Raw genomic sequence first — 20,311 nt, 5'->3', positions numbered from 1 at the left:
GAGAAGTACCTACTTTATAGGTAATCAAAGAGTTGTGGACTTGAACTCAAAAATCATTTAGTGAAGTATTTGGTCAAAAAAAATCTAATTATACTTTTACCTGGGCTTTGCCTAAATCATGTATGAGGAAATAACATTAACTTTTACTGGCTACCTACTGTGTGGGGGGCATTTATACATGTTATATTATCTTATTTAATCTTCACAACAACTCAATAAGAAAAATACTCCTGCAGAGGAGGAAATGGTGACTCAGAAGCACAGCACTTGCCTAAGGTCATACAAGTAAACAGAACACATCTTCATTTCTTATGAAAAGAAATCTCACTATGGGTAATAACCCAACTGGCAGTTTTTCCTTAGAATACATAATTTTCTCTCCAAGGCTCTATTCTAAGTATTTGAATTATATAATCACATTACTAGAGAGTCTCAAGTGTTTACTTACAAGCATTAATTAAAAGCATTCAAGTCATACAGCTCCAAATTGTGTTTCAAAATAAGTTCTGTTAGGGTAGTACATTTCTTAGTCATTTTGTGGCTTACTGCACTTCCGGAACCAACTTCTGACAAATTTCCTCTTTTTCTACAGAAACCATTTCAGTTTGCTAAAGGACTACTTTTAATCTGAACTAAACCACTCTTGCTTCTTAGCCAAATCACTAAAATGTCCAGTTAGAACAAGAATTTAGCATTCTGCAAAAGAAGTTAACAGCTGAGGTAAGAAAATTTTCACACAGGCAATCTGGTTTGATCTTTGCTTTATATAAAATTTATTTTTAAAACTAAAACGTCATTAGTGCTTTAAACTTAAATTCTGATAGTATAAAGATATCTATAACAGGTTTTGTTGCATAGAATTAAAAAATATTCAGTGTTGAGCTTGCCTTGGAGAAAAATTTTCACCTAGGTTTGTATAATATGAGCCCTTTTAAGTTTATTCAATCTCAGTGTTTGTTAACCTTCATTCTGTAATTAAATGAAAGAAACTATAGCCAGGCAGATAAAGCTAACAGTTAGAAATAAAACCAGAATCCATGGGATATGACTGAATTTACAACCCCAAAATACTGACTGGTAAAAATTCTGATTTGCTTTCTATAAAATTTTCCTGTACAAAACATAATCCATAGATTTAAATTATTTTTATTTTTAAATCCCCTTTAGTTTCCATAGTAAGAATGGCCACCTTCACTTAATTTAAAAGAAACCAAAGGAGATTAGAGGAGGTATTCAATTATCATTATTATATATGCTTTATTTTTTACACAAATAGAATTTTATATTTAAGTAATAATGATACATGACAATATTATCGCTCATTTTTAAAGCTAAGACAAAACTGTTATGATAAAATGTGTATACATATATTTACCTCATCTACATATTTATGTCACATATTATTGAGCCTTTAGTAAACAGTATAAAATATAGGAAAAAACACTCACAGAATAAACAGAAAATTGCTAATATGCATAAAAAGATGCCTACTCTGTGAGTAAATTGGGCAATTACAAAGTAAATATCCTCCAAAATAAAAACTGCAAAGAGTTTACACAGACTTGTAATATCGCAGAATAATAAATTCGTGATGGGTGATATCCTATTTCAACATTTCATAAATACTTAATGATTTTCCCTTAGAGAAGTCCACTTTAAATTTCTTCTAAGTAACTATTACAGAAGTTAGAAAATAAAGATTTTTATCTCTTTTTTAGACAAGACTTGTCTATGTATTTTTAAAGAGTCAGTCCCAAATTTAGAGTTTACTAGTACTGTGTTTTTCAACTAATTCCTATACAATTCTACTTAGAAGGAAATTATAAATTCTGAATAAGTTTGAATTTGTTAAATATAAATCTGATGCCTTTCAATGTCCAATCTTTAAAAATCACCTCACATATGACAGCTTGTAGGCTAACCATTCAAAACTCCCATAACTGTTTTCATAGAATCCCAGGACTAAAATGATTTTCTGGTAGTTCTTTTCCTACCTTTTACGAAGGATTACCTCAAAAAGTTACTAACATATCTGTTCCCAGATAGCTCACATCTCTTCCTTTAGAAAGCATTCCCATTTCACAATTAAGGCAGTGTGGCATATATAGCGACGCATAATAGAAAGAAAGGGTTCTGGTTCAAGATTGACATGATTTTTGTATTAGTGCCACTATTTACAGCTGTGACACTCTGGCAAGTCTCCCAACTTCTCTGTGTCTCAGTTTCCTTATGTGTAAGATGAAGATACCACCTTGCTCATTAAAATAGGATAGTGCCTAGCATTTGGAGGGTACTCAGATAAATTGATAAGAGATGGTCATCAAATATTTCCTGTCATAGTTCAAGGTTAATTTCCCTTTCTGCTCTTCCTCAAGATATAGAATTGCTTTTTCTTTCTTTTATGGTTTCGTAACTTCACTAGTTGGAGATATACTACTGCTAAATTTTAATCTATTATATCTGAATTGTAACTTATATCAAAGTAACTGAAATCAGACATTATTTTTGATATTGCTACCTATTTTGATATTGCCTTTTTGTCTAGGATATGCTCTCCAAATCTCCTCGATTCCCTTTAAAAGACAATAACACAATTCTTACATCCAACTTAGCATCAGTTTTAAATGCTGGACTCTTTATGTACCTATGCATTATATTTATGAGAACATGTTTAATGCATGGGGACTCCTGCTTCACTGTACTGCCTTTAAAATATTTAAACAGCTGATATTTCTCTTCTTGTAAAAATTTTTTAAATATTCAGGAAAGGCAAAGGACCAAAATCACAGATTTAAACCTCAAAGAGCCAACCTAAAATAATAAGCAAAATACTGCCATACGAAGGTAGACAAATTTGGGATTTGCCTGAGCAGCAGACTAAGGGGTTTCTAGAAAAATGCTATATAGAATGTGCATAGGTTCTTTAAAGTAATTAGCAGGTATGCTTCTGGGTATTGTCAGGTGGGAAAAAAAGAGAGAATCTTAAGGATACTTAGAGCAGACAGGAGAGCCTGAAATGAAAGATAAGCGAGTTTGAGAAGATGGGTGAGCCAAGTCCTCCATTTTGGGAAGACAGCTCCCTTTTGCTGGTTCCCTGCATCTACAAACACAGGCCAGTGACAGAGAGTAGCATTTCGTGGTTCCTTCTTTCATCTACTCCAATCTTCTCCCCCACCTTCTAATTTTGCCCACTTTAATCTTCTACCCTATCTTCTTGCTAACTACATAACCACTACTTTTCCTCAGCTTTTTATTAACTTTCTTCTTTTCAATACTTTCTCTAGTCAACTGACCTTCCCTTTTCAATGTATTTGCTGCTTACCATAATTTTTGCTTTATTTTTCTCTTTTGTGTTTTTTTGTATTTCTTGGCATTCCTTTCTCATTTCAACTTATCTGACATTTTCTCTTCATTTTTACCCCCTTACCCTATATGGTTCTTTCTTTCTACCTTCTTTCCCTGCAGAAACAATGTAGGCACTTCAGGCAAAAATGGCTTATATATTTTTTAAATACGTATGTTAAATAACTTCCTGCACTGGTTATAACACTGGTCTCACTGTCTCTGAGCTAGAAAAAGGTCAGTTTCTTCACTATTACACCTCCTATTTATTGTTCTTTACATCCTGCTCCTTCTTTTCTGGACTATTCTGAATTGCTGTACCAGAATTCTAACACAGATTCTAGCATTCTGATGTAGCAGACCCTAGGAGGGTAGACCGCTAACTGAAGAGTGGGAGAAAGGGGTAGGATAGGTAAAAAATGGAATGTGGTTTTAATATGGCTGTAACCCTTAAATGACAAGTGAAAAATCTCATACACTGAAGGTCCTATGACTTTCCTATTGACAAAAGAGGCTATGAACCTATCAAAATTGATCTTACAAACTAAACTGGGTTTATAATTATGTTCCTATTTGGGTTCTTGCTTTCTCTAAAGCCTTTTTCAGCTAACTGAAAAGAGGAACTGTGTGGGCTTTTAAAAAATTTTAATCAGGGGCTGGCCCCGTGGCTTAGCGGTTAAGTGTGCGCGCTCCGCTGCTGGCGGCCCGGGTTCGGATCCCGGGCGCGCACCGACGCACCGCTTCTCCGGCCATGCTGAGGCCGCGTCCCACATACAGCAACTAGAAGGATGTGCAGCTATGACATACAACTATCTACTGGGGCTTTAGGGGGAAAATAAATAAATAAATAAAATCTTAAAAAAAAAAAATTTTAAGCAAAGTCACAAAAGAGGAAATATTTTTGGCTGAAGACAATTCATGGCCTATACTTTGTTGCTTTGGATGGCATTTAAAAAAAACTAATGTGAAACTCAAGAATAACACTTTCTAATGAGGTCTTTGTGGGGGTGGGGGGTAATCGGTAAGAAAGCAGGTAGAAACTGCATGGATGATAACCATCTAGAGATGATTCAAATCCCTATATATATGCCAAAACTGTCCAATTTTTTCGCTATTAAGCCTTTGCAAAATTGATAAAAAGCATAATTTAATAACTTAGATTTTACTTTCTCTGCTTACATTCTGGTAGAAGTATTAATAAATAGTGAAAAAAGTGAAATGGAAAGGAATCAAGAAGCCAAATACAGGTTAAACGTTTACTGAGCTCCTAACATATATGGCATTCTGCTGTAAAGTAATCAAAATATTAAAAAAAACAGGCAGTTTAGGACAGTAGAAAGAGCATATGCTTTGGAATCAGATGCTCCCAGGTACAAATTCCCAATCTGTCACTAATAGTGATATAACTATAATGGGAAATTGCTTAACACACTTGAATTTGTCTCTATCTGTAAATCAAGGATTCTTCCATCTTCCTCATAGAGTTATTTAAAGATTAAATGAAATAAAGTATGTAAAACACCAGGACAGTACAGCACATACTATGTTCTAGATAAGTATTTTTCTTTGTTTCTTTCTGCCTTCTTCAAGGTTCTTTACAATCTTGTTTAGGGGGTGAGGATAATAAAAAGAAAATGTGAAATATTAAGTAATAAAAAAAATAAACACAGGGCCGGCCTGGTGACGTAGTGGTTAAGTGCGTGTGCTCCGCTTCGGCGGCCCGGGGTTCGCGGGTTCGGCTCCCGGGAGCGCACTGACGCACTGCCTGTCAAGCCATGCTGTGGTGGCATTCCATATAAAGTAGAGGAAGATGGGCACAGCTGTTAGCCCAGGGCCAATCTTCCTTGGCAAAAAGAGGAGGATTGGCATCAGATGTTAGCTCAGGGCTAATCTTCCTCACACACACACACAAAAAATAAATAAACACAATTATTTAAGAGAATAGAAGTATGAGTGAGGTACTTACATGCAGAATTATCTAAGGAATCATAAAGACAAAAAGAACTACGGGGATTCAGGAAATGGCTGATCTCTTTGGGCTGTGGTCAGTCACAGAAAACTTGGTTTAAGAAGGAGAGTTTAAACTGAGGTCTGACAGACGAGGAGAGGTTCAGATAGGCAGTTAGAAGGGGGAAGAGGTTAGATTTAGAAAAAAGGACACACACTAAGAGGGTGAAAAAAGGCATAAATAAAAGTGTCTGTTTAGGAAAAAAAAAGTGTGAGTTTAGAAAGTACATAAGATGGTGAAGAGGTGCATCTGGCTGAATGAGAAGTTTCAGTTATGAGATATGAGAATAGACTGGTAAACTCAAGCCGGAAGGAAGAAAACTCAGTTTAGAATTTTTATCTTGACAGCAATGGGGAACCCTCAAGCAAGGGAGTAGTAACCTGATCATACAAGCTTTTAAGAAGATTAATTCTCCGCAGTGTGCAGGAAATATTTTAAAATTTAGGCCCAAAGTATTAGAGAGAAAATAAAAAGGAAGAGACTGTACAGGAAAAAAATCACGTCTTTTCTTCTACTAAAATAGGGTAATTTATTATCATTGTGTACCAAGTGGTAGAGGAGTAAGTAATGAAAACTACTCAAATATGCTGAAAAGTCTATTTATTTGCAAAACCTGAGGGAGTTTTTCTTCTCCTGTTATTGTACCTTGCACAGAACATCAAATCTCTCTCAGATCAGCCTATGAGTAACTGAAAAACTATAGTTTCTAATCATATACACCAGGATCTAACACCCTGAGATTTCCCTTTCTGTAATATTATGAAATAACCAAATAGTTATCATTGTGTTTAATGATGTGCAAAACAAGTATATTACACTCAGAGCTGAAAATTGTCTTGGTATAACTCCTTACTTTAGAGATCTCTAAGGCAATTGAGAACAGAAGAGATTAAGTGACTAGTTCTCATCGTTAGATAAGTAGTTAGGTGGTAGAAGTAGAACTAGAACTTAACTCTTTAAGTTTTAGCATCTACTACATGTTACAAAAAGCCCTACGTGCCAAACTGCCTTCTTTACCTGTGCCCATATGTTGTTCCCTTGACTGGAATATTTTATTTGCTTAATTAATTCTTCTTTTTTTTAAATAAATTTTTATTTATTTATTTATTTTCCCCCAAAGCACCAGTAGATAGTTGTATGTCGTAGTTGCACAGCCTTCTAGTTGCTGTATGTGGGGCGCGGCCTCAGCATGGCCGGAGAAGTGGTGCGTCGGTGCACGCCCGGGATCCGAACCCGGGCCACCAGCAGCGGAGCGCGTGCACTTAACCGCTAAGCCATGGGGCCGGCCCTGCTTAATTAATTCTTACAGACCTTTCAAAATTCAGTTCAAGTTTTACTTCTCCGAGACACCTTCCCTGAAGCCCTCCCAAGCGAGGTTAATTCCTCTGTGCATCTCCTGCATACCTTATGAGAAAGCTTATCAAATGATTATAATTATATATCACTTGTTTGTTTCTACCACTAGAAACTTTTGTTTTTTGGTATCTCCTAAACCTAGACTAGGGCCTGACACAAAGGTGGTGTTCAACAATAGATGAATGAAAGCAGCAGCAGGACTACTTGACTAACTGGATAGGACTGACTCAACCAGATTCAAAGATCACTTTAGGATTTTGAGCTTAGGACTCTGAGTTGAATTGAACCCTTTAAAAATATAAGATGCTAACATAAAGACACACTGCTAGACACTGATGCTGATGCAAAGATTACTAACACAATAGATTCTGTGTAGGAGAAACATACAAAGGTAGTACCATTGACAAAAGTAAAGAAGTTGGGAGAAGAGTCACTTTTGAGATGAAGATGAATTCTGTTTTAAATATGTTGAATCTGCTGATAGTGGGATATATATATGGAAATGTCCACCAAGAAGTCATACAAATGGAACTAGAATTAAGGAGATTTGGGCGGGAGGTACAGGTTTGGGAGTTACGGCATAAAGGTGAGAGCTGAAATCTTACAGATTCGAGATCAAAGAAAAGTAGATAAGAGTGAGGACTGAATATGAAGTACCTATATTTAGGAGGCAAGAGAAAAACAAGAGCTAGTGAGATTAACATGAAAGGAAAACTATTACAAATTGCCACTTGAATAGTAGTGAAGGAAATAGTCAATAGTGTCCGATGTGGTCAAGAGAGGAAAAAAAATAGAGAGAGGAAAGAAAAGACCATTAGATTAGGTAACAGATGGTTACTGGTGTCCTTCAAGGCAGCAGGATCAATATATTTCTAGTAGTAAAGGGAGAAAAAAGTAGAGAGCACATGGAACCAGCATACAGATCCTATGTATTTGAGAAGTATGACTGTGAAATGAAGGACCATAATGTAATGAAGCTAGAGGGGGCAGCAGGGCCAAGTACAGATCTTATGAAAGAATTGAGAGAGATCACTGGCTATAAGGTCCAAATGTTGTATGATAAGTTAGAAGATATTCAAGAATTGTTTACACTGGCCTATAGAGTATCAAGTCTAAATTAGGAACAATAAGTACTTATCAAGTACCTACCTACTTTATGCCAGACACCAAACGTTACCTAAATGTCTTTCTTTCTTTCATTATAAAACCACTGGTAAAGAAGAAACATTCTGAAATGGATCTTAAATATTTCATCTTAATTTTGTTTTGTGGACACTTGAACAATACATTTTTCTCAGAGACAGAAGCAATTATAACAGAGAAGCAACCACAGTCTACTTTATTCGGATCATCAACGCCATATATCTCGGCTAATTCTCAAAACACAACAGGGAATCCTTTAGGTCAACCAACACAATTCAATAATGTTTCTTCTGGACAAACAATACCAACTGCCAAAGTCATTGCTGGACAATCGACACCAGCTGCCTATGCCTCTTCTGGAAAACCAGCAGCACACACTTCTGCTGGCCAACCAATTGCCTACAACATAACCAGACAACCAACACCAACGGTCAACACCTCCTCTCAACAAACAGCACTACCTGTGCTCACATCTGACAGACAACTACCACCATCTGCCAATACTTCTACCAGACAACCGCCAACATCTATCTATACTTCCACTCAACAACCATCATCTGTCCAGACTGCTTCTAGACAACCAGTATCACTGACTGTTCATCATCTATCCACACAACCAAGAACAAATGCCAAAAGTTCACCTAGGCCTACACCAGGATTCATCCTAGAAACTACCAGTAAGAAAAAAATCCCACAGGAAACCAATTCTAATTCAACAGCTGCCATATTAATTGGTGTAATTCTGATTTCTATGTTGGTATCTATAATCATGATTGTACTATGGACATTCTTGAGAAAACCTGTTATAAAAGACCAAAATTGGGCAGGCAGGTCTCCATTTGCTGATGGTGAAACCCCGGACATATGTATGGATAACATTAGAGAAAATGAAGTATCCACAAAACGTACATCAATTGTTTCACTTTCGGCCTGGAAACCAAGCAAAAGCACACTTTTAGTAGATGACTTAGAAATTAAGTTGTTTGAATCAAGTGAAAACATTGACGATTCTAACCACCTCAAAACAGAGAAAATAAAAGATCAAGTAAATGGTACATCAGAGGAGAGTGCTGATGGATCAACAATTGGCACTGCTGTTTCTTCTTCAGATGATGCAGATCTGCCTCCACCACCTCCTCCCTTTCTTGATTTGGAAGGACAGGAAAGTAACCAATGTGACAAACCCACAATGACAACTGTATCTCCTCTTCCAAATGATTCCACCAATCTCCCACCATCTCCAAACTGTCTCAGTCAAGTCTGCGAAGATCATAATTCTGAGTTCCAACAGTCATTTCCACCTCCCCCTGACTCACTTAACTTGCCTCTGGCATTGGGAGATTTTATGAAAAACCAGGAAGATTCCAACAATGAGATCCAGTGTCAAGAGTTCTCTATTCCTCCAGACTCTGATCAAGATCTCAATGAATCCCTGCCACCCCCACCTGAAGAACTGTTATAAATATTACAACTTGCTTTTCAGCTCATTTTCCATCCTTCTTAAAGGACTCCATCTTTTGTTTTTCGTCATATGATGAAATATATTAATAGCAACTGGTAGCCAATTTTGATTTTTATTCAGGGACCACCTGAAATCTGATCAAAGCCCATGTGCATAGGTGAAGCATATTTTTTTTTAATGATATAACATGATCTATTTACTGGCTATAGTATCTAACTTTAATGTATAGTACAGTTTACATATGTAGATGGTATATATGTCAATAACTTAACCATTTTTGAAACAAGGAGCCTACATATACTTAATATTACCCTATAGATTTTTTTTCCTATAAAGCTGTATATAAAGTTATCTTGAATAAATAAAATTTTATTTTTCCATTTCAAAGTTTGAGGTGGGGGGAATGAGAAATTAAATATATACTCTGAGTTTTAAACAAAACTCCAGTTTTAAACTAATACCTGAAGTATTAAATAAATATTGCAAGTTTGTGAGGATGAGAGATTAAAATGCATGTTTAAGAATAAAGAAATTTCCTTTCAGCTCTCACTGGGAACAGTAAAACAACATCACATTGGGGGATTGGGTTGGGGACATTTACTCTGGAAAAAATATGAGCATGTACTGTAAAATGTAGACATTTTCCTATCTTGTTTGGTGAACACAAATTTTAAAACTAGCCTCTTTAAAAAGTGTCCTCTTTATACACCTTAAGCACTCAAACAAAACCAAATCTTACAAAGGAAAAAAAAAAAAACCACCTCTAATGGCTTCATTCCAAATTCGGATGAGTTTTCCAGGAAAAACAGATTATATCAAAATACAGATGGTTCTCAACTTTCACTAAACTCATACTTTCTGACACTATACATTTAAACTCTTAAACTACCTTTCTTATGTAGAATTTCATCTTTTATCCATTATCTGACAAGTGATAAATTTGAGTTATTAGAGTAGGTTGTGCCCAATCTTTGTCCAAGTCAAGGTGGAGCATGTTCATCAGCCGACGCTCATGGAGATGCCAGCCTGTGCCTGCAGAAGTGCTCCTTTGCCCAACAAGTACATATTCTTCAACCTTACCCCTACCCTAACTCCTGGGGAGACAGTCACTTAAAATGAAAGGTGGCGGCCTTATCAGTAGCTTAGCCTTGGAAAACTACTCAGAGTTCTGGGATTTTTCAGGACAAAATATAATACTTATTTGTAGGCCTGGTGTTCAAGAAACCTAACAAAGCTCTATCTTTAATAAAAACTAGCAGGCTTTGGACATTGAAACTTTATATACAATGTTTCTCTTTAAATCTTTTAAGCCATCCCTTACTGATCATTAAAACTTTTTATCTGCAGAAACAGATCCTTGAGCTTCTTATTTTTCCTGAATAAGCACGATGTTTATTGTCATATTACATTGGTTCTCTTCTGTCTTCCACCTTAAGACATTTCTTTCACGTGTTTTGCAAATTTAGCACTTTTAAGGTTAATTTACCTAGCAGTAATCAAGAGTTTAAGAATTTCCTATTATTCTTTTGAATTTTAAGTATTCTAATTAGGGTAAACAAGATATAATGTTTTTATATTTGGTCAAGACTTTGACATGCCTTAAATCATCATAACCTTTCTCATTTTATATATACGATTGTTACCTAATGGGCTCTTTCCACACCTTCTGCTCTATTTTTTTTTTTTTTTGTGAGGAAGATTAGCACCAAGCTAACATTCGATGCCAATCCTCCTTTTTGCTGAGGAAGATTGGCCCTGGGCTAACATCTGTGCCCATCTTCCTCTACCTTATATGGGACGCTGCCACAGCATGGCTTGACAATTGGTGCGTCGGTCCATGCCCGGGATGCAAACCTGTGAACCCTGGGCCACTGAAGCGGAGTGTGTGAACTTAACTGCTACGCCACTGGGCCGGCCCCTGCTCTTTTTTTTTTAATCACCTTCTTTCCTGACCTCTTGAAGGATGGGCATTGGGAAATAGAAGGAAATACCAACTCTCATAGATAAATCAGGAACTGATGACCTAGACATAGTCTTGTCGGATTTCTTCACACACTACAGGCAGCTTTTCTCCTTCTGTTCTTTGTACAACAGAAGAACAGACTGCTATCAGCAGCTGGTTCTTGGTTTTTGTTTTTTAAGAAATTCTCTGCTGGGGGGAAAATAATTCCCATTTACTGAATGCAATTTTTACCCACTGAGGTCAGTGGAAGCTGAGCAGCCAAACAGGGGCAATCCTTGCTTAATCAGTAGAAAGAAACGCAAGCTAATAAATACGGGAGAGAAGAAAATGCTGGAACAAAGAAAAACCTATAGAAAAGAAAGTTTATTTCATGAATATGGTAAAAGGATGAGGCACAGGGGACTAAAAAGTAGACTGACCTCCATACCACAGGCCTATGGTGCTCTCATCGATCTGCATTAACCAGATTCAGAAACAACTCTGAAGACCATCTAGTTCAACTTCTTTTATTTGTTAACCGGTGAGAAAACAGGCCCAGAGAGAGTAAATGACTTGTTTAGAAGTGGTACTAAAAGCCGAGTTGGTTTCCTGACTCCTGGTTCAGTACTCTTTTCACTAACATAGGACGAACGAGCACCTACTTCACGCCCTGCAACATACATATATCACACACATATTCCATTTGGTTTTGGTGGTGGCAGACACAATGAATTAGATGAAGGTGACCTATAATTGTTCTTATTGCCTAGTTCTGATCAGAAAGTAAAGTAGCAAAATATTTGGGCACTTACCACTAAAACATTATGACGCTGGTACATGATTAGACAAACAGATCAATCGAACAGAATGTAAAGTCCAGAAATAGACTCAAATCTCAAATCAGTGGGAAAAAGTATTGGGACAACTGGATAGATATTTGGAAAAAGTTAAAATTGGATCCCTAGGTCACACTATAGTAGACCAGAGATCTAAATATAAAACATGAAATTATACAAAATTATACAAGTAACAGAAGAAAATATGAGTGAATTCCTTTACAATCTGGAAGTAGGAAAACTCTTCCTGGCTCAGACTCAAAATCCAGGAGCAATAAAAAAGGAAAATCCAATTATGTAAAACTTTTAAACGTAAAAAAAAAAAACCTACCATAATAAGGTCAAAAGACAAATGGCAAACTAGAAAAAAAAATTTGTAACTTAAATTAAGACAAATGGCTATGGGCCAGCCCCGTGGCTTAGCGGTTAAGTGCGCGCGCTCCGCTGCTGGCGGCCCGGGTTCGGATCCCGGGTGCACACTGATGCACCGCTTCTCCCGCCATGCTGAGGCCGCATCCCACATACAGCAACTAGAAGGATGTGCAACTATGACATACAACTATCCACTGGAGCTTTGGGGAAAAAAAGGAGGATGATTGGCAATAGATGTTAGCTCAGAGCTGGTCTTCCTCAGCAAAAAGAGGATGATTAGCATGGATGTTAGCTCAGGGCTGATCTTCCTCACAAAAAAAAAAAAAAACAAAGACAAATGGCTAATATCTCTTAGATGTAAAAAAAAAACTCCTAAATACTGGGGGGGGGGTACTCACACACAATAGAAAAAATGTGCAAAACATATCAAAGACAGTCACAGAGGAAAAAATTTTAAATGTTTTTAAAAACATATACAAAGATATACAACCTTCCTCATAATAAGACAGATGCATTTAAAATTACACTGAGATACTATTACCTATCAGATTGACATAAATCCAAAAGTTCAACAACAAAGTCTATGGTGAGGCTCTATAGAACTAGACATCGATACATTGCTGGTGGGACTGCAAAATGGTACAGTCTATAGAGAGGAATTTGGTAATATCTAGAAAAATTCCAAATGCATTTATCCTTTTACCCAGAAATCCTACTTCTAAGAATGTTTTTCAAAGTTTCATTGGACAAAATATGAAATTCCTTAGGCACAAGGGTATTTACTGGGGCATTATTTGTAATAGCAAAAGTCTGGAAATGACCCAGATGTCCATCAACAGGGGACCAGTTGAATAAACTACGGTACACTCCCCAATGGAGTACAAATGCATCATGAAATGAATGAGAAAAATCCCTATATACTGATATGGAGTGATCTTCAAGATATATTATTAAGGAAAAAAGAACAAGATGCATAACAGTATATTTAATATGCAACCTTTTATATAAGGGGGGGATAAGAACATTAAAAAATATGTATATATTATAATGTTTGCAAAAAGAAATATCGTTAAGATACAACTAAAAGCTAATAAAAATAGTCACCAATAGGAGAAAGGAAATAGGGCAGAGGGGATAGAGAAACAAGATTTCTCTGAATACACCTTGTTATATAGTTTTGACTTAAGCAGTCCCTAAAAACTGATAACTGAACCAAATGAACCTCACTTTATGTAAAGTTGGTGATACAAAAATATACAGAAAACAATTATTTCAAGTTACATTAGAACACAGAATTGACTATACGTCCTTAGTGAAACATATTCTAAGAAGAAACAGAGCTGCAGAGAAATCTTAAACTTTATTCAGTAGTCTGTAATTTAATTGTCTGCAGCAATACTGGTATTATTTTGAAACCATTGTAGGATGATACAAATAAGCAATTATGTTAATGCTGTTAGAAACCATTTATAGGAAATATGGGGGATAGAGGAACAAATTAAATCTTCACAAGGAAGCAAACAGATAAATCCAGATGAGGGTCATTCCAGGGAACAAATGACTGAGTTTTGGCAACAAGCCAGAGGCATGGGGAAAAAAAGAGGTGGAGAGGTGGGAGAAGGGACTGATCCACTTGGATTTTGACCTGGTAATTTCTATCTTGTCAGTTCTTTCACACTTTTAAAATACTTTATTCAGTTCTCTTAGCTGTTTTCAGCAGGAAATTCAGTCTGAATAGCCAACTGTATTACCAAAAATAGAGAACACAACACTTGACTCTCAAATAAGAACAACAAATGTTATGGACTTAAGAAATAAAGATAAACTGGTTGGGTTTCCAAACTGTTGATTAACATGGGATAGTTGTTCCCTGGCAGGTAATCTGTTATACCTTTCACAATGTTGGGCTAATATATTCTACGACAGTGTGTTTCACAAAAGAATATATAAATGACTTTACTGCTTGGTCTAAAATATAATAGTTGCCTAAATAGCTGTAATTCCTGACTTGACAGACTTACCTAAAATGTAATGTGTCTGAATAATATCTAAAATAAATTGTAACAAACACTTAAGTCAATAAAAATTACTATTTTTTTGGAGTAACAGTAATATACTATTATGTTATTTCATGAGAATTTCTAAAAGCATAAGATAAGGACAGACTGCTGCAATTCAAATATATTAAAACGTTCCCCCTTTTTCTTTCTGAGAATTTTACAATAATCTTTGAATAATGGGAAGCAATTTGGTGTATCCCCAAACTTGAAATGAGAAACACTGCCACTACTATTATGTTGGAACTTTCTTTTACATGCAGCAGAATCTAATCTTGATACAGCCCAAATCCAAATTCAATTGAATCCATTAGTTAATGAAATACATGTTCTTTCTTTCAAACAAAAGTACTGGTAAGTATAATGGAACTGAAAAACTCTACTTCCACATTGATGTAATGGGACTTCCTAAAATTAAAAGGAGAGATTTAAGTATTTGGTAAATTGAACCTCAGTCACATCCCTTGAAGTGTAAGTGTATACATGAGCTGAAATAGAAGAAATCAAAAAGTCAAAACAATGATTCCCTATTTCTACAACAATATTACTGAATGTAGTATTTTTAACACATTACTTTTAAGCACTAAGACTGATGACTGGTCTCTGAAATCCATAGAAAGAACCTTAGTAAGAGTCCAAGGCTGAACCCTCAAAGTAAAGTGGGAATAAAATATCTAATCAATAATAAATTTCTAACACTGCAGACTTTTAAATGTAGATACTTTTCAAGGAACATTAATTTTATACAGAAGTTGACTCCTAGAGTATAGTTTCTTTTCTAAGAAAATAACTTTAAATTTTAATACAATAAATTCTATTTGGGGTAAAATAATGGCAAATGTAATTTAGAGAAAAACAAAGAATTTAGTAACTAGGCCTAAAGAGATTTTCCTTATATGTAATGTGCTAATAATTGCTGGGTTTTATTTTTTTTTTTTTATTTTTTTATTTTTTAAAGATTTTATTTATTTTATTTTTTCCCCCCAAAGCCCAGTGGATAGTTGTGTGTCGTAGCTGCACATCCTTCTAGTTGCTGCATGTGGGACTCGGCCTCAGGATGAACGGAGAAGTGGTGCCTCGATGCGCACCCGGGATCCGAACCCGGGCCGCCAGCATCGCAGCGCGCGCACTTAACCACCAAGCCACAGGGCCGGCCCAATTGCTGGGTTTTAAATGGTAACAATTTGGTAATGAAAATGTTATGACTTTATTTGCTTTTTTTCCTAAGGTAAACTAGCTATTCTGGAAATTACATTTGAGTTTTAACAGATTATTTTTATAATCAGTCCACTAAAGAGTGGAGCAGGGCCGGCCCCGTGGCTTAGTGGTTAAGTGAGCGCGCTCCACTGCTGGCGACCCGGGTTCGGATCCCGGGCTCATACCGACGCGCTGCTTCTCCGGCCATGCTGAGGCCGCGTCCCACATACAGCAACTAGAAGGATGTGCAGCTATGACACACAACTATCTACTGGGGCTTTGGGGAAAAATAAATAAATAAAATCTTTAAAAAAAAAAAAAAAAAAGAGTGGAGCAGAAGCTATCATCAATCTGATCTCATTTTATAAAACTCATGGCCAAAGTTTTCCATTCTACATTATTTCGTGCAACTTTAAAACTATAAATTGCTATCTCAGTAAGATGAAATGTGAAACATTCTAAAGAAATTATCTAAAATTGATGCTATTATTTTTAAAACATAAACTCAAATAAATGGTCATTCATATAGTACCAAAGATTAGTCTCTGGAGAAAACAAGACACATACCCACTCACCAAACAAAGTACGTTTCATGAAGAAACAAATCCTTAACCCAAAAGACACAAATTAAAACATGTTTATTTTACCACATGAACTGATAATGAAAAGCATAAGATGTTCATTTAAAAATGTAACTTCGCTTGTGTGTAGCCTAGGTCAAATGATCTTTTACATCAGAAAGATAAAGATAAAATAATCATATTTAAGTACTTTGTACTACCCAAAAAGGAAGATGAATATTTAAGTGGTTGATAAATTTGAAAAGCTGATTATACATAATAATCACCATGCTGGGGGAGAACATAAAAATCAAATGGGCTGTATTATGTTGTTTTAAAAAGTGACACAAACATTGTACCATTTTAGAAAAGAAAATAAAAAGGGAGGAGTTAAAAATAGTTAAACTAATATCTTAGAAAACCACCTACAAGGAAGGTTAAATTCATTTTCAACACTTTCTAGCATGTAAAAAGAATGAAGAGTAGAGGCATTAAAAAGAATCACAAATTCTCCATGAGGCAAATGTTGAAAGGTGGAACCCAAGCTCAGACAAATACACAGAAACGAGTAAGGGCCAGGTCTAATGTGCACAAGGTACTCCATCCTATAGCAAATCTGAGATATACAGGTACACTCAGTGCTATAAATTAAAAAAAAAAAATTGTGGACCATTTTGTTGCGTGTGCACCTCTTGCAATAAATTTGAGTCAGCACCAATGACAGCTCTGCAGTCCTCCTATGTGGTACTGATCAGGTGGTTGCAGAGCCTCAGCTCACAGCAACACAATGCAGCTGAGCAGGCAAGCACAGCTCACAGCCAGAAGCGGTTCCCACTCTCCAGAACAAGACGACCTTTAAGCTTAAGTTTCCCGGAGAGAATGAGATGCTGATGTTGAAGACAACACTATGGTAAGCTGTTATTTAAATCAGTAAAAGATTGACTTTGGAATTTTTTTCTTATTCCTTTTTTTAAGAAAAAGTCAACGTTAGGATTGAATATATATATTCAATAGCAAGTGCATGCACCAGAAATTTGCTGCAGTGTCAGTTGAGGGATTTCTTTTTAATATTCATTCACTTTGTATATACACACATTGTTTTCCTTTAGAATCGGCACTGAAATATAAAGAAAAAAAATCACTTTATAAAATGTGAGGTTTAGGTATGGTGTTGGTCTGGATTTTTCAAGTGCCTTAAAATGTTTTGCAAGGATATAATTATCCTAAAAAGACAAAGATGAATTTCAAAGTATTGTTTTAATATCTAAATAAAAGCTCACCCTACACACACACATTGACTATTACATTACTGCAGAGATTAAAAAAAAAAAAAAAAAAAAAAACAGAGACACGACAGCCATTTTTTCCCATCTGAGTAAGAAAAGATAATCTCAAAAATAGTAATAGCTTAAGATTCTGACTCTTTATTTGCAGAGAATGCCATTTTATAACATTAAGGCTCTTGGATAAGAAAGACTAAGGTAAAACAGGAGAGAAAATAAAGGAGAAAATGTAGGAGAGAGTAGAAGGAGAGAGTCTCTCTCGACCACATAGCCCCAGTTGAAAGATTAAGCATTTGGACTATAAATGAAGGGGAGCTTTGTTAGTTTAATCACTGGAACAATTATAAAAGGACTCAACAACAACGAGGTTTATTGAAAATTTTGCCTAATGCTAACTGACCCATGCAGATGCCTAATTGTATTTGCACATTAAAAGAAGGGTGTATCTGTTTGTTTCCAGGCTTTGATGGAATATCAGATATTGAAAATGTCTCCCAGCCTGTTCATCCTTCTGTTTCTCACACCTGGTATCTTATGCATTTGTCCTCTCCAATGTATATGCACAGAGAGGCACAGGCATGTGGACTGTTCGGGCAGAAACTTGACTACATTACCATCTGGACTGCAAGAGAATATTATCCATTTAAATTTGTCTTATAACCACTTTACTGATCTGCATAACCAGTTAACCCAATACACCAATCTGAGGACCCTGGACATTTCAAACAACAGGCTTGAAAGCGTGCCTGCTCAGTTACCTCGGTCCCTCTGGAACATGTCTGCTGCTAACAACAACATTAAACTGCTTGACAAATCTGATACTGCTTATCAGTGGAACCTTAAATATCTGGATGTTTCTAAGAATATGGTGGAAAAGGTTGTCCTCATTAAAAATACACTAAGAAGTCTTGAGGTTCTCAATCTCAGTGGTAACAAACTTTGGACAGTTCCAACCAACATGCCCTCCAAACTACATATCGTGGACCTGTCTAACAATTCCTTGACACAAATCCTTCCAGGAACATTAATAAACCTGACAAATCTCACACATCTTTACCTGCATAACAATAAGTTCACATTTATTCCAGATCAAGCTTTTGACCAACTCTTTCAGTTGCAAGAGATAACCCTTTACAATAACAGGTGGTCATGTGACCACAAACAAAACCTTACTTACTTATTGAAGTGGATAATGGAAACAAAAGCCCATGTGATAGGGACTCCCTGTTCTAGCCAAATATCATCTTTGAAGGAACATAACATATACCCCACACCTTCTGGATTTACCTCAAGCTTGTTCACTGTAAGTGGGATGCAGACAGTGGACACCATTAACTCTCTGAGTATGGTAACTCAATCGAAAGTGACCAAAATACCCAAACAATATCGAACAAAGGAAACAACATTTGGTGCCACTCTAAGCAAAGACACCACCTTTGCCAGCACTGACAAGGCTTTTGTGCCCTATCCAGAAGATACATCCACAGAAACGATCAATTCACATGAAGCAGCAGCAGCAACTCTAACTATTCATCTCCAAGATGGAACTGTTACAAACACAAGCCTCACTAGCTCAACGAAATCATCCCCAACACCCATGACCCTAAGTATTACTAGTGGCATGCCAAATAATTTCTCTGAAATGCCTCAACAAAGCACAACCCTTAACTTACCGAGGGAAGAGACAACCACAAATGTAAAGACTCGCTTACCTTCTGTGGCAAGCGCTTGGAAAGTAAATGCTTCGTTTCTCTTAATGCTCAATGCTGTGGTTATGCTGGCTGTCTGAGGGTCTGCACTTTCTGAAACTAATGAAAGAACTCCTTCTTGATGTATAGTTGAGAAAATATGCCCCTATCTAACCAGTGATTCAAGCTATATTAAGTACTCAAGAGAGCCAGTCTTAACATTTCTGACTCTGATGTAAATGAAGTAACTTGTCTTAAATAAAAGAAGTGCACAATGTCTTGGTACTTGCTGCTATTTTACTGTCTTAATTAAGTAAAACTAATGAGTTTCTTTTTTTTTAAATGAAATGTTTTCTTTTTAAGGCTTCAATTTATTGCACAAAATATAAAGCATTTAAACTTTAATATGTATTTTATGTATGTTTACACTGTCAAACATCTGGGAAAAAAATAAAAGGTCTATGCTCACAACTGTGTCACTTAGCTTTCTAGTCATGACAACTTTATCTACTTAGTAGAATCGAAATGACCAAACCATTTCTGTTCTAGGGTACTTGGGTAAAGTCTTTATGGTAAACGAAATGTTAAAAGTATCCAAAGATTTTGCCACTGAAGTAAAAGTGTGGTTGCCACCTCGTGAATGGTTATGCCACATCATTATTTTACACACAAGCCATAATTGTTTTAAATCTAAATGATGTCCTGCTTCTGAGGAACTCTTGGCTACTTTACAGATTATATAATGGACAAAAGCTCTTCAAAAGCTAGAAGACACTAGGCTTTGCATTTTAATAAGGAAAGTTTAATGGCTTTGTTTTTTGCATTTAAGAAAAGTATTAAAAACACAATAAAAAGTTTAGGTTTAAAGACATGTAAAGGAACAGTTTTAATGCATATTTAATGCATATTTAAGAGACCATTTATTAATGGAAAGTTTAAATGTTTACAAAATTAAAAGCCTTCAATGTGTAGGCGAGGGAAATTTATCTTTGGCACATCTGAAGTTAGAATCTGACTTACTTAAATTAAAAATAAGATTTGTTTCAGGATAAAATCATGGGAGTC

General features: G+C 36.0%; 3 protein-coding genes across 9 annotated transcripts in view; 2 read left to right on the top strand and 1 right to left on the bottom strand.

Annotated features, from left to right (window-relative positions):
* NF1 (neurofibromin 1) overlaps window positions 1-20,311 on the bottom strand; it is a 253,648-nt gene that overhangs the window by 50,751 nt on the left and 182,586 nt on the right. The window lies entirely within an intron of this gene.
* Window positions 632-9,311, top strand: EVI2B (ecotropic viral integration site 2B). Its single transcript, XM_004441911.3, has 2 exons — window positions 632-720; window positions 7,926-9,311. The coding sequence occupies exon 2, from the start codon at window positions 7,941-7,943 to the stop codon at window positions 9,309-9,311; it is 1,371 nt and encodes a 456-aa protein (XP_004441968.2). The 5' UTR covers window positions 632-720; window positions 7,926-7,940.
* Window positions 633-19,347, top strand: OMG (oligodendrocyte myelin glycoprotein). 2 transcript variants are annotated; one of them, XM_014796368.2, is made up of 2 exons: window positions 633-720; window positions 18,019-19,347. In XM_014796368.2, the coding sequence occupies exon 2, from the start codon at window positions 18,025-18,027 to the stop codon at window positions 19,345-19,347; it is 1,323 nt and encodes a 440-aa protein (XP_014651854.1). In that variant the 5' UTR covers window positions 633-720; window positions 18,019-18,024. The 2 variants fall into 2 exon arrangements, with proteins under 2 accessions (XP_014651854.1, XP_004441969.1); XM_004441912.3 differs by lacking the exon at window positions 633-720 and adding an exon at window positions 17,107-17,185.

This window comes from Ceratotherium simum, chromosome 16 (genome assembly GCF_057802395.1).
Source record: "Ceratotherium simum simum isolate JZ-2026a chromosome 16, ASM5780239v1, whole genome shotgun sequence".
Lineage (NCBI taxonomy): Eukaryota > Metazoa > Chordata > Mammalia > Perissodactyla > Rhinocerotidae > Ceratotherium > Ceratotherium simum.
Note: the sequence above shows the minus strand (reverse complement) of the source record. Positions and strands in the feature narration are given on the sequence as shown.

Bases quoted from the DNA above. Each gene is read 5' to 3' on its own strand.
- EVI2B (XM_004441911.3), top strand. From the start codon at position 7,941: ATGGATCTTAAATATTTCATCTTAATTTTGTTTTGTGGACACTTGAAC.